The sequence below is a fragment of the Aythya marila genome, assembly GCF_965140915.1.
Source record: "Aythya marila genome assembly, chromosome: 7".
NCBI lineage: Eukaryota > Metazoa > Chordata > Aves > Anseriformes > Anatidae > Aythya > Aythya marila.
Genome location: NC_139048.1, coordinates 17,033,964 through 17,049,115, shown reverse-complemented (window position 1 = coordinate 17,049,115; position 15,152 = coordinate 17,033,964). Strand labels below are relative to the sequence as shown.

Below are 15,152 nucleotides of genomic sequence, written 5' to 3'. Positions count from 1 at the left end.
GCCAGAACTTAGTTTTCTGAACATAAACGCTTGCAAGGCCAGCAGCCTGAAGGGTGTTCCACAAAATGTATTTCCCCACCCATGCCGATCAGATCTTATCAACAAGATCTTATTTTTTCTTCTCTGGCTGGTGTTGAGACAACAGTTGTGTATCGAGATCTTTGTGTTTGTATCAAGTCTTTAAGCAAAGCAGCTGGAGTACTTTCCAAACCAGAAGTTCGAATTCAGGTGCTTTTCTATTAGGTTCCCTTGGGCTTGGAATTCTGTTGTAGTCTTGTTTAAAAAAAAAAAAAAAAAAAAAAAGACAAGAGAAGAAATCTTAACTCTTCTTATTGGAATATAATAAAATAAGTCAGGAAGAAAACACCTTGTTTTAAAACTTTTTATAGGAATTACAAAGTAAATGTATTCTAATAAAAATTCAGAATGAGGATTACAGAGAAGTATCAGTAAAAGTTCTGAGTTAGCTTAATACACTGTAGTACCTCGGAATTTAACAGGTGGCTTTATTTTTCAGCATGTAGATGTAGCAGCTTTACTTATAAAATATAATGCATGTGTGAATGCTACGGACAAATGGGCTTTCACACCTTTGCATGAAGCAGCCCAGAAAGGAAGGACACAGCTTTGTGCCCTATTACTGGCTCATGGAGCTGATCCAACGCTGAAAAACCAGGAAGGACAAACACCTTTAGACCTGGTTACCGTAAGTGATGGAGCTCTTTTGGGGGAATCTGCATTTGCCTTCTGTTTGTGGCAGCTCTTATTAACATTCTAAAAGATACTAATAGGGGAATTTCTGTGGAGTTTAAAATGCTGTGGGTTTTCTGGTTTTATATGTGCCTGGTAGAGAAAGTCAGTAGAGTCTTTATAATCCTTTAGATATCTTGTTCAAGACTCACTTTAAAATGGAGTGGAGAGAAAGAATACAAAAGAAGTTTGTACTTACAAGTTGATGTTCTTAATTCAGTACTTAAATTTTGACAAATAAAAAAATTGTAGCAATCAAATGTAAGCAAACTTTGTAGCAAGATAAATTTAGGAAACTATCTGGTGGTTAAGTTCTTGGTGTGCTTTTTCCCCAAAAATATTACAATACAACCCAAAGCTACACTCAGAGTAACTCTATTTTATTTCGTAAGTTCTGGTTAGCAGTAGAAACTTCTGCTAGATTTTCCTAGAAAATGAATTTTGTTTAGCTGTCCCTAAAGTTTTTGTTTTAAGAAATACTGAAATCGTAACTGTTCATCTTATTACAGTTTGTATTTATAAATGTTTTACAATTTCATCTGTGTTATTAGCACAAAAGGCTGTTTGCAAACTGCATTGTAAAATGGATATATGTTCCAGTATGCAGTTATCTATATTTCAGTATACTTAGGAATAAGTCTGGAATAATTATAATGCATTATAGGAAAAACAACTGTGTAAAAAATTTCCTATATTTTAATAAATTGCCTATATTTTAATAATTTGTCTTATATTTAGGCAGATGATGTCAGCGCATTACTGACAGCAGCAATGCCTCCTTCTGCCTTACCATCTTGCTACAAACCTCAGGTTATAAGTGTATCTCAGACTACGGGCTCTACAGCAGATTCCCTGTCTTCTGTTCCATCCAGTCCCTCCAGTCTCTCTGCTGCAAGTAGTCTTGACAATTTGTCTGGTAGTTTTTCTGAACTTCCATCTGTTGTTGGTACAAACAGCTCAGAGGGAGCTACTGTTCTGGAGAAAAAAGAAGGTGAGGCTTAGTTTCTACCATATGATAGAAAGAATACATGTGTGAAGTTTCCATAGCTACATACAGTTACTGTGACTTAAAGTATACAATATCCCTATTCGTTAAGATGTCATTAACAAAGAGCAGATGTCTGAAATCTTGTACAAGATTTTTAGTACTTTCCCCTTCTAGAAGACCTTAAAAAAGGCTCCTGTTCCTCTGAGCAGACTCAAAATGGTGAAGTGTGTTTTAAAAGAGAAGTCAGATGAAGCTTGGCTCCATACCAAGCTGTGTTTTACTACAAACTTGATCCAGTTTCCAAGAGGTTACTGTCAAATCAGATAACCTGGAATGGTTACTTCTATAACATGTTTGTTCTGAAAATATTTGTTGTTGAAGCATGTGTTTCTGGTAGCTAGTTGGTTGCGTATCTCATAGAGGTTTGCATACACACTGTATGTGCACAGATGTTAGTGTTAGTACCATTGGTTAGTGATACAAATATTTATTTCCTATCTTCACAAGACCAGAAATTTCTGCATCTCCCATTATTGCCACAGACAGTGCAAGATTGTGTATACTTACATAATACATACACAAATGTATGTTCTGAGTTTTTCTTCATATCCAGTTTCAGGTGTAGATTTTAGCATAAATCAGTTTGTGCGGAACCTTGGCCTCGAACATCTTATTGACATATTTGAGAGAGAACAGGTAAGTAGACACATTTATGTCCAGATGCTCGCCTAGAAAGCAAGGGAATAAATACTGACTGGTTAGAGTAGTGTAATAAGACAAATTTAAAATGAGTTAATGTTTCAACTTGAAATAGAAGGAAGGAAAAGTTTGTAACTCTGGATTTTTTATTTATATATATAACAAGTATGTATATTGACATATAGAATACCTATCCTTATTAAAAAAAAAAAAAATGGGGACAAGTGCCTGTATCAGTTTGAGAGTGTAGGTGTTTCCTTTCAGTGGTATAAATAGTGAAGTTAAATAAATAGTTGTGTTTATGGGTAATTTTTATGTTTATTTTTCGATCAGAAATATGATCCTTGCTAGCAATACCAGTTGCTCGGTTGTAGTTTGTAGCGTATTTATTTGAAGATAAAAGTTCGGAGAAAATAGTTGAGTCAAAGCCAAGGACAAGAATAATACACTAAAGTCTCCAGTGTGCGTATTCTTTTTTTACACCTTTGCCTCAACTTTTGAGGTATATTTTTTTTACTGTCATTGACAGCTGTGCTGTTCTGTTTATGCTGTTGTACAAATAAAGATGTTGCTCTCATTCTAGATAACACTGGATGTGTTGGTTGAAATGGGACACAAAGAATTGAAGGAAATTGGAATTAATGCTTATGGCCATAGGCACAAAATCATTAAAGGAGTTGAAAGGCTGATTTCTGGACAGCAAGGTATATACTTGTTTCAAATTATTACGTAACACTGCTTTTATAGAATCCTTTTTCATAAATACTTTAATAGTAAATCATATCTTGTTAAAAATAATAGTGAAACTTGTCCTAAAATGACACTTTAAATGATAGGAATGTCTTCTGACTTGAAATGTGGGGGCTTTTATATGAACTGTGAATCAGGCCTTTTAGATCTTGCCTCTTTTTAAAAAGTAATCTTTGCGATCACCATTTTGTGTTTACTTTCATAGGTAATGTGTGGATCCTAGAGCAAAGTGATTGTAAGCTTTTTGAGGGAGTATGGTAATATGGTTTGTGGTAGGGACTATATTGCGCTGTTCTGTTAGATTCTGTGATTGTGTTTGCTTTCTCAGAAAGCCAGATGATTTTTTCTATATGCTTTTTTAAGATACAGTTGATGCATTGATGTGTTTCCAGTGAACCAAAATTAGCATAACCTGCTGTGTTCAACAGCTTCAGCTTGTAGTGAATTTTGTGCTGAAGCCTCTTTATTTATGCAGCACTGAAGTGGTTATTCTTGTGTAGGCAATGATTGATCAGTATCCACAGATAAATGGGTGTAATTGTTGTTCTGCATTCAGACCCAGCTGCTACGCTTTTTATGGCATTTATAGTGTATGTGTATGTAGTATGTATAGTGTATATATGTTTATAGTGTATGTGTGGGTAGAGATTATAAACAGAGATTTTGAAAAAGTTTGAAAGTAATCAAATGATTGGAGGGATGGCACTTAGACATCCACAAAAACCTATGTGCTTGGTGGTAAGTAAAAGGCAATTAAAATCATTGATAACATTTTGCCTTTCTTCCTAGCAAAACTATTCATCCTTTAAGCTGAGTTTTGAGAAGATAGTTTCTTTAAGAAGAAAATTCTTACTGTTTATCATTCTAAATGAGTCTTGAAGCAGTTCCTGAAAGTGTTATGTTTTGTTATATTCACAGGACTTAACCCATACCTGACCCTAAATACTTCCAGTAGCGGAACTATTCTCATAGATCTTTCCTCTGAAGATAAGGAGTTTCAATCAGTAGAAGAGGAGGTATGCTTTCTTTATACCCTCATAATATTTTTGTTTTTTCTACTAAAGATATGGACATAGGAGTACTGCTAGACAATTTAGCAATGAGATAGACATTTCTAAGCATAACAAGAAAAACTTACATAAGGATACTTCAAATTTTCATCTATCAACTGCTTGTCTGTCAAGACACAGGTTTAAGTCACTTCCTTTTGAAATGTAATAATCACACAGGACAGAATTTTGAAGAAACAATACTCTAAACAGGATACTGGAAGTCTCTCAATTTGAAATTTCGTTTGTACTCAAGTTACATTACCAAAAAAAAAAAATCACAAAACATGTTTGTGTGCATCCTCGCAATCTGGTATTGCTTAGCACACAGTCACTATCTAAAAATTTCAAGAGTTTGTTCTTTTGATTATTTGAAAGTTTGAAAGATGTGTGTTCTGCAGCAGTGACCATCCTAAAAATTCTCAATCTTCAGATGCAGAGTACTGTCCGAGAGCATAGAGATGGAGGACATGCTGGTGGAGTCTTCAATAGATACAACATTTTAAAGGTAACTTAAATATTTTTCATAACTAATGGTTACACCCTCAGTGTTTTGGCTGCAAATATCCTTAACTTGTCCATAAAACGTTCTAAATTTGTTTATTTATTGAGTTTCATAAGAAATGTGCCATTCTGAGACATGCACAGGGAAAAGATAATCTTTCAGGGAAATTCAAAGAATAAGCAGTTTTTCTGTATAATCTTATGGATCAGTAAACATTAAAAAGTTTTATGACAAATTGACGTAGGATATCACAGAAAACCGTATGATATTTGAAGAAGACGACAGAAGGTTTCATAGGAAACAAAGGATTCATTCTGTTGAGGAAATGACAGGGAGAAACAGGAAGAAGCAAAAAGTGAAAGCAAAGCTTCTGAAGCATGGAAGTAAGGGGACCTAGTATAACTTGATTTAAAACCAAAGGAGCTTAGAACAACAGAACATAAACAACCTTGCTTTAAGCAATTTATTGCATTTTCCCCCAGAAGAAATGGTCATTTTCATTAAAATATCTTTTTAATTTGTAAGTGCAAGTTCTATGCTAAACTGATACTACACTTTGCACAGTAAAAGAGATGGGCTGTATCTACACACATAAGGCTTTGCCAGTGCCTAACATACCTGTGCTTAGAGTGCATTATTTACTTCCTCTGAAAAGTATTCCAGAAGTCTTCATGAAAGATTGTTCTTTATTTTCTAGATGATCTTCTTACTGGTGCTTTTTATCAAGATGTTTTTGGAGGGATACTGAAGTAGAATTGTGACTAAACCTGCTAAATATAAACTAAGAAGTATTGCTTAAGATGTTTAAAATTAATTGATTCAGTTAAGCATTCATTTACAATTTACTTGGTGTTATGTTAGATCAATCAACATTGTATATTAGAGAATCCCAGCCTTTCACTGAGTTCTAAGGAAAGAAGTATTCTCTAGGTGTCATTTTAAAGTACTGTGGTATAACATCTGTTAAGTAAACGCAAATCTTCACTTTTGGGTGGAACTTACATTTTAACTTTTTCAGATTCAGAAAGTGTGCAACAAAAAGCTATGGGAAAGATATACTCACAGGAGGAAAGAGGTCTCCGAAGAGAATCATAACCATGCTAATGAAAGGATGCTGTTTCATGGTGAGATACTGAAATGCACCTTTATGTACTTGTTTAACCATCAGCACTGTTTGGTGGAGGGTTTATTTTGGTCCAAACAGTAATTTTTCTCACTGAATGTAGGTACTAGATTTTGCACAAGTTTTATGCAAACATGTTTGTCAACAGTGACATGTAATGTACTGGATCCTACTTCTGAAACTTTCACTTGTCTCCCAATGAAGGGGACTTTTGAAGTTCTAAGTAAAAACAAACTAGCAACTATGAATGGGGATCAAGGGGTGTGCCTTTGTAGCTTGTCTTGACGTGCAAATTAAATAGGTCCAATGTGCATCCTTACAATGAAAACTGCATAGTTCCCAACATAACTGGGAATTGTGAGTAAAAAAAAAAAAAAAAAAGTGAAAAACACTAAAGAGACAAACAGAAGAACAATCTCTTCTCCTTTAGATAGTTACTGCAGAGTTTTGACTGGAGTACATTCAATGTGTTTCATTGCTTTTTAAATGCAGTTTACTTAGTAGAAGATGATGTGATTTGTGTAGCAATATAATCCCAGAATCTTGGTTAGGATGAAGCTATGCTGAAGGGAATATTCACTGAGTATTCTTTTACAGGAAGAATTGCCTTAAACATTATCCTTTACAAATATCTGTTAAAAATGTACACCCAGCAACTCCTGTTCTTTGTATAACATCTCTAGCAGATGGGTAGTGTAAATTGGAGCTCAGAATTTCTGCAGATTGATTTCCTTGTGTGTGGAAATGCTGCATCAAAAAAAGCTGGGGAACAGATGGTAGAATTGTTGTACATATCTCCGTGTATAGTACTTTAAACATTTTGCTTCCTTCTCTTAGGGTCCCCATTTGTGAATGCGATCATTCACAAAGGCTTTGATGAGAGACATGCCTATATAGGTGGCATGTTTGGAGCTGGGATTTATTTTGCTGAAAATTCTTCCAAAAGTAATCAGTATGTCTATGGAATTGGAGGTGGCACTGGATGTCCAATTCACAAAGATAGATCTTGTTATGTTTGCCATAGGTAAGTTACGATCTTTTACACAAAAGAATCCAAATTTGCATTTGCATGTTATGTTACAGACAGGCAAGTCAGCAGATTCTGTGAAGAAATATTTCTTGGGTAACGAAACCTCAGCGCTCAGTATATGCTGAGCGTAACAGAGTATCAGAAAACCTTGATAATTGTCTTAGAGAACCTTTAACTATCTTTGTTGCATTTAACCAAGTAACCAAGTCTTTGCCCTTAACTCAGTGTAAAAATGAGAGGTAGGTAGCCTGAGAGTGAGAAGATCTGTTAGCTGCTTGCATGGAAGATGTGGCAATATCAGCGTTCAGTCCGCTTGATTGCCTGCCAGTGATACTCAGGTACTGTATTTCTTTGAAAAGAATGCACACTGTAACAGTCATCCCTCCATGTCACTGCTGCTTCAGACACTAAAATATAGGCATGGATTTACAGAATCTCTACCACTAGCTAAGTTCATAAATCCTTTAGATTTAAGAGTCCTTGCCCCTTTTCACTTTATATTACTTAGCATTTTCTGGTACTCTGAAATAAAGAGGTGATCTAGAGTTACAGAGGATGTCAGTCTAGTCAAGCTTTGTAAAGTTTTGAATAAGAAGTTTTACGAATTTGCCTTGTGTGAAGGGTTTGAAAGCCAAGAGTTTTGCCTGAGAATAACAAAATGGTATGTAACATTGGTCTACAAAAACTGAGATTAAATTGCCACTGTATTAGAACATATCTAAAGAAATAAGTACTCTTGACCTGTTGTTTTTTTTTTTTTTTAATAAAAACATTAGAACTTGTCTGTAGGTTATGTAAGGTATTCTGTTTTCATGTTTTTTTACTTTAACACAGGCAATTGCTGTTCTGTCGTGTAACACTGGGCAAGTCTTTCCTGCAGTTCAGTGCTATGAAAATGGCTCATTCTCCCCCTGGACATCACTCAGTTACTGGGCGACCCAGTGTAAATGGACTGGCATTAGCAGAATACGTCATTTACAGAGGGGAGCAGGTATGTTGGTTTTGGGGTTGTTTTTTCAGACCTCTTTTTAAAAGGCATGAGTTACGAGTGTTTTTTTCCGCTTATTTTTGGTGTACTAGGACTTGTTTTTTTCTTGGAACAAACTCCAGCTGTGGTTGAAGGTGAAAGGGTCTTTGCCTGAATACTTCAGGCATTTTAGCTCTTGACATTTTGCCTTTTTTCTTTTTCTTTTTTTTTTTTTAACCTTTTTCCCCATCTCTGGATAAATTTGGAATGTTTGTCAGAAAATATAATAAAGAATGTATATGTTGCTCTTTCAGGCTTATCCAGAATACTTGATTACTTACCAGATAATGAAACCTGAAGTCACCACTGAAGCTTAAGACAAATTACTTGTGGGAAAACATCAGACTTGGATGTGAAGATACCAGTGGCTGCCATCCTGTTAACTACAATGAGTTGTTGAAAAACAGGTGGTGTGGTAGCAAATGTGAACAAAATCTATCATTTTTGACTTGATAAAGCTTTAATAATGTATAGTACATTTTTCTAAAATTTCAAAAATGTCCTCTTTTTCAGCACTTTAACAGATACCATTCCAGGCATAAACTGCAATTTGCCTGTACTAAATTATAAACAAAAATTAACTTAAACCAATGGTTTTATACAATACTACATTGACATTTAACAGAAATTGTAATGCTCTATACAGGAACTCATTTTACTAATACTGTGTTCTTTAAAACACTGCATTTACACTGAAAATGTTTTCATTTGTAAAACTGTAAATAAGAGCTTTTGTACTAGCTTGGTATTTATTTACATTGCTTTGTAATATAAGTGTTTTAGAACTGCAACCTTGTAAAAAAAAAAAAAAAATTCCAAATGTTGGTTTGTTCATCTGTTTCCTCATGCACAATAGATTTAAAAAGCCAGTTTTCAGGGTTTAACACTTATTTGGGAGGGAAAAAGTAAGTTTTATCTGAAGAAGTATAGAAATAGCCAACTAGATTGAATACTCTTTTTTTCTGTATTTTTATTTATGGAATATACATTCCTGAGAATGATGGGCTATGAAAATATTCCAGCTGAATACTAAGTGTCTTTTCCATCTACTTACTAGAATTTCATATTTTATTTCTATAAAATGTCTTCAAAAGTTTTTATTTAACTGTAGATTTAGTTCATCTGTATCCTCATTTCAAGGCTAGTAGACCTTGCAAGTTAGTTTTAGTAAATTATTTTCTTTGAATGTAGTTGGAATATTAACCTCAAGGAGGTCTGTCTTGAGTTCCCCTTGCTTACATTTAAGCCAGGAAGTTAAATAGTTCATTTCTAATGCGAGGGCTGGCAGCTTGGCCTTTTTTGTATGATTATTTTGGTAAATTAATCTATTTGTTGGTGCCCTCAGGATGAGTATTACGAGGTGGAAATGTTAAAAACCACCCTGTCATCCCCTGTGTTTCTTCCATGTTAATGATCAGGCTGCAGTTGAAGCACTTGCATAGAGGCGTTGTTTACCTGCAGTGCTTTTGGCCGAATGAAACTGATCAGGGTGCAAGATTCTGGTCCCTTGTGCTCGGCCAGCTGGATGAGGAGCATGTAAGTGGGTTGAGCAGCTATTCTGTGGTGACAGCTGCCTACGGTATCTCTGTTGAGACCACTTGTATGGAAGAAGAGTGCAAAAGGTATCACCCCCTGTTCAAGACACATTCGGAGTTATAGAATGCACTGATCAGTGCAGTCAGCCCTGTCATAGCTCTCGTGTATTCTACTTCTGTTCCATATGCAATTTTTACCTACATATTTCAAAAATATGTAAATACAAATTAGAGCTCATTTGGGTTTAAAGTGGTTAGGAGTCTATTTGTCTGTTTCAGTTGTCTTATATTTCTACATACAGGACGCTGTCCCAGAAGACAAGTTGTTTGCTGGCCACATTATCATACCATGGTTTTAAATGTAGTAACTGGTCAAGATAATGAAAACGTCTTGCTGATGTGGTGGTTATGTGATTATGCTCTATGTAAAAATGTACTGAACCTTACCCAGTTGTGTGGGGAATCTGAATAATAAGATTGCATCACTTAACTCTTGCAGAAAGTAATATTGGCTATGAATAAAAAAGGCTTTGATTTTTAGGTACTTTCTCCCAGCATGTTGCCTGTTCCTTTGGTATAGTAATGCTGGAATTGGTGTTCATGCAAAATCTGTTAAGTATGTTTAAAACATTTTATTATTGCTAAAATGCTTCATTCTCTATGAATGATCACTTAATGTCTTGTAAAATAATGTGGTATGATAGATTTAAGTGGTACCACAATGCTGGTTTTGTCTGTTTGGGGATTTTTGAGCTTTCTTTTCTTTTTTGCATGACATACCTTGCACTCTGAAGATGGAAGCTGTAATGATTTGATAATATTGACTGTTGAGGTGAATCTTTAATCTCTTGTGCAATTAGTTCTGCTTTACTCATCCTGAAGTGTCTTTACATGTACTGTATAACATTCCATATTCATTTAACACTAAATAAATTTAATTCACTGGTTTTCTGGTAGCGTGGGAGTAATTACAGTTGTAAAATGTCAACCCATTGTTTTGAATGTAAGCATGCAAAAAAAATTAAACTACATCATTAGAGGGGAAATTAATTGCATTAAATAGAGAATTTTTTAATGTAGATGGAAAAAACGTAAATAATGTGCAAACTTGTTGTTTAGTATATTGCTAGCTAACAGCTTTAGCTACCAGTCTAAGCTTACTAATAGGTTCGCTATGCATTTAAAACTCCATTATCTGGTTCAAACCTGAAAGAAAACTGCCTGAAGTTGGTTCTGTAAAATGAATAGCCTGAAAATTCTGACCTTTCAGATGCCTGTACAGGTAGCAGTCTGAGATGTAAATGAACAATGACAAAAAAAAACAACTGTTTAGATCACTTGCGGTAATAAGTAAAGATCACTTGTGGTAATAAGTAAATAGCTTTATTTCATTAAGACCACTTACACTGGTTTTGGAAACCTTCTACCGTATGAATAGAAGATTTAAGCAGATATGAGCACTAGAGGGCAGGAAAGTCAATCTTTAGTAAGACTGAAGTCATGAAGTTCTTTAAGATGCCTTAGAAGTACAACTTCAAATCTACCTATGTAGGCTGTTATTTAAAGGAGGGGGAAAAAAAAAAAAAAAGTAAAATTAGCTTTTTATTTGCATTTTTAAAGTAATTAGTATAAAAACAACTTCTTCCAATAAGGGAATAACTGTATAAAATGAGTTGCTCCTGTTTTTTCTACCCTGCACTTCCTCATTAAAAATCATGCTCTGTGTGTGTATACATGTACATACATATGCATATGGATATATGAGTACACACACGGTTGTTCTCTCCTTTATTTCACTAAAAATGTGCAAAATAAGGTGATGTACCCAGCAGGTCACTGGTGTCAGTGGGTGTCCATTTGCCCTTCTTCTGCTTGTCTCCTCAACTTAATGATAATAAATCAGTTTCTCTCTTTTGCTGGATAAAAAGAGTAGAATCCTAGTGGTAGCTTGCCTTCTGCTTGTAGTATAAAGGCTTGATTTGTACTCCTCTGGTGCAGTAGTACAGCACAGAGTGCTTTCTCTCCCTCAGTTAATTGGCAAATCAGGTGGCCACATCCCCTCTGGCTCTTGGAGCTGTGCGTTTCCTGCACCCCTAAAGCTGCGGTAGGTGATGACGGTGTCAGTGAGGGAAGTGCTAGAGCTGAGGGTGTGGAGGGAGGCCCCCTCCAGCAGGTGTAAGCAGTGGTATGCTTCTGAGAGGATCAAGGGTTTCTTCACTCTGCCTATGCCTCACTCCTAGATCAAAAAAAGCTGCACGCAGCCAGAACGGAGTAGAAGATATAAAGCAAAAGCATGTGGAAGACTGGTTTGGAGTTAGTGTTCTGCTCTAAAAAGAGGCAAGCTTGGTAACAGAGAAGACAGGAGACGAAAATGCTAATAACCTTTAAAAAACAAATTATAGGAGTACAGCAAAGTTAGGGTTACATGTCCCATTTTCAGTTAAAGCAGCAAACAAATGTTTGTTATGAACATGTAGATGTTATGGGGATTTCAAGACAGCTAGCTAGCTATTCTTGACAACACAAATACTTTGAAGGAGAAAGTTGTAGCCAATTCAAAATGCTAATGATAGACCTGGGAAATAACGTGTGCAAGAGCAAGAAATAGAGTTTGAAAGCTGAAGTCGTGTCCTATGCACTTGTTCTTAAAAACATTGCTTTTGAGCATTATCAGAGAGAAGCCAAATGTCAATCAAAAAACCACCATGGATCATACCAGCAAATAAAAGTACCACATTAAATCATCTGCCTCGGGTGGGGAGCACACAGGTTGAGGTGGGGTGGTCACACAGCCAGAAAAGAGGAAGAAGGAGGTGGGAGGTCAAGTGCCCCCTTCCATCTCTGTTTGTGATCTTGATAAAATTCGTGAATCTGTTTAGCCACCCTAAGAGGAGGAGGTAGTATAACCAAAATGTTTCAGCCTATGTCTCGATGGGGGGAAGCAGAGGAGATGGGGGCACTTCCTTACATGGTACGTGTTGATACTGCACAGCAAGTGTGCACTGACAGCTTTGCACACTAGGTTTTTGAGTTTGGACTATCAGGAGTTTTCAGAAAGTGATAGCATTTACAAACCTTAATGTTTGACGTAGATGTAGCAAATGAAAATGCCCTAATGCCTAGAAATGTGTAATTGAGAGTTTCTATAGTTGAAGCAGTTTGGTGTCAGCTGATAATGCTGCTTACAGGGCTGGGGCGGTGCGTGCCGCAAAGGATTAGTATGGAACCATGAAGCTAACACCAAGCCTGAGAAACAAACAGGGAAAAGCAGTCTGTTATTTTGGGGTTAGCATTGTATGGCTTTAGGTTTTCTAGCTGCTTTCTAGATTTGGAAGAGTTTCACGGCAAGGCAGTTACTCATTTTTGTGAAGCATTGGGCATGGTAGATCCATAGACAGATGTAGGCTCTTACTAGCCCGGTAAGGAAGCAGGTAAATACCCATTAAGCAGGAAATGAGGCTGACACGTAAGTAGAACTGGAGTAATGTGAACAGAGGAAAAAAATGGATTTTGTTGGAAAAAATGAAGGGGAAAATCAATGTGTGTAATATTTATGAGCCAACTGAGGAGAATGTTGCATCTAATAGCTACTAATTATTGTAGTCAAAGTGGAAGCTGACATAAGTTACAGCAATTATTGTTTTATTTAATGATTGAATGAACTACCAAGCAGTCTAAAAGTGTCATCTTTAATTAAATAAATCTGTATATGATGAGCAATGCCTGATGAATAGTGCTTGGAAGTATTTTACTGATTCATTGCAATCATGCAATAGAAGAAATTAGATTTGGTTTTGGATCAAAGGGCTTCCTGAAAGAGAGACTTTCATTAATGAATAATCATGATAGTGCACCTGTTTTCATAAAGGAAAGTCTAATTCAGGACTTAGGGGTAAGAGCTGGGAGAACTTACAGGATGTCACTAAAAAGCAGTAGAGATTAATAGAGAAAGGGAAAAATAAGTAAGGGTAGTTTCACAATTAGTATAGTCCCAGTAATAGCATAAGGCCTCTGAAGCACGTTGTGTAAAGTTGTTATTTACAGCAAAGATTCAAAACCTAGTAATCAGGGAAATAAATCTGACTTCATAATAAAGGGACTAATGAATGATAAGGCTTATTTCAAAAGATAAGGAATGTGAAAACACATTAGAAGCTGCTGAAAAGAGAAGTACACGTATCTCTGCCAGAGCTCTGTGAAAAGAGCAGGTTAGTGCATAGCTAGCGAAATGGATCGCTAAAGATGCAGAACAGGAAGACCTTGAAGAAAAAGCAGGGTTAAAAACAACTCAGGGGGAGGACAGGCACGCAGAAAAAGAAAGTGCACTGAGCATCTCTGAGAGTGGTGGCAGATCCATTAACACAGGAGGCCTGGTGTACCAGAAGATCTGAAACTGGCTACACAAAATTAGGATGAAAAGCAGCGTCTTGATAACAAGGCAAAAATAAGAGAAAACTGCTGCTATTAATGGTGGAGAAGAAGTAGTCAGGTTGCTGAATTTCTAAAATAAAATATATATAAATAATAATAATAAAAAAAAAAAGTGAACCTTCTATCCAAGGCCCTACTCCTATATGTCTTGTAAATGTACAAAATATCTTTAAAAATGTCTGAACATTTGTATAATCAGACTTGAAGTGACAGGTTGATAGCAGAAGTGTGAGCCTGGTTCTAGCACGTGCAGGGCAGACCAATCCCAGTGTGGAGTTCTAATGGGAGTATTACATTGTGGATAGGACTGAATAAATAAATAAATAAAATAAAGGAAACACACTGTCCTTATGTTTATTGTGGATTTGACCATATTCCAAAGCACTCTCTCTCTTCTGAAATACCATCTGCTCTTAAAAGCATGCTTAATCAGTGATAACATAGGAAACAAGATGTTTGTAAAATGCAAGAAATAAAATAGTAATTTCACACTTGGACCAATTAAAAAGAATATTTCACGTTTAGTGTAAATAGATTTATTCAGGGACAGGCTTTAAAACCAGTCTGGATAATTTTGTATATAAAAGTGCCAGGTGTGTTACTGTACAGAAGTAGTCCAGTAGAAATACTGAAATCATTAAAATAATTGGCAAGAAACATGAGAATCTTGTACCAACTACAACTGTTAGTAGTCAAGGACCCATCAAAATGGTCTGTAAGCAAATAGTTCAGCTTTTACATATGCCTGCTTTCTGTCTTCTGAGCTGTCCCCATTCCGAGACAATGCCAGCTTTTCAGTAAAGGAGTTTAACACAATGTGTGAGTTCAGTATTTCTTATATCATGCTTTTGTTGAGTTTACTTCTGTGAAAAGAACAAAGAGTAATGATACAACGTTGTACAATTAATAGCTTAAATATGGTTAATTGTGTAATAGGGTGCATTACTATGTATTACAGGTGTTTTATTGTAATATCAATAAATAACATATTTTCCTTTAAAAAAGAATAATGTTTAATATGTCTCCTTCACTGGACTGATTTTAAAGTACAGATTTTGGAGAGTTTGTGGTTCAGCATCTTTAACCTCCTGAAATATTCTTAAAAATAGTGGGTTTGGGCTTGCTGACCTACTTACTAGTTTTAGTATAATAAGTGATCTCATATCAGTAAGGATGATGAAATCCCATGTATTTGCCTCAGAATTTCAGCATTTTCAGGAAAAAAAAAATCAGAACTTTATTTATATCTATCCTGATTTAGCAGT

General features: G+C 35.7%; 1 protein-coding gene across 1 annotated transcript in view; it reads left to right on the top strand.

Annotated features, from left to right (window-relative positions):
* Window positions 1-10,404, top strand: part of TNKS2 (tankyrase 2) — a 28,554-nt gene extending 18,150 nt beyond the window's left edge. Inside the window, exons 18-27 of the mRNA XM_082764501.1 lie at window positions 518-706; window positions 1,489-1,741; window positions 2,352-2,434; window positions 3,021-3,141; window positions 4,106-4,203; window positions 4,670-4,744; window positions 5,760-5,865; window positions 6,702-6,888; window positions 7,729-7,885; window positions 8,176-10,404. Of these exons, the coding sequence (XP_082620627.1) occupies window positions 518-706; window positions 1,489-1,741; window positions 2,352-2,434; window positions 3,021-3,141; window positions 4,106-4,203; window positions 4,670-4,744; window positions 5,760-5,865; window positions 6,702-6,888; window positions 7,729-7,885; window positions 8,176-8,238 (1,332 nt within the window). The 3' untranslated portion in view covers window positions 8,239-10,404. The remainder of the gene's footprint in view (window positions 1-517; window positions 707-1,488; window positions 1,742-2,351; window positions 2,435-3,020; window positions 3,142-4,105; window positions 4,204-4,669; window positions 4,745-5,759; window positions 5,866-6,701; window positions 6,889-7,728; window positions 7,886-8,175) is intronic.
* Window positions 10,405-15,152: the final 4,748 nt, after the last annotated feature.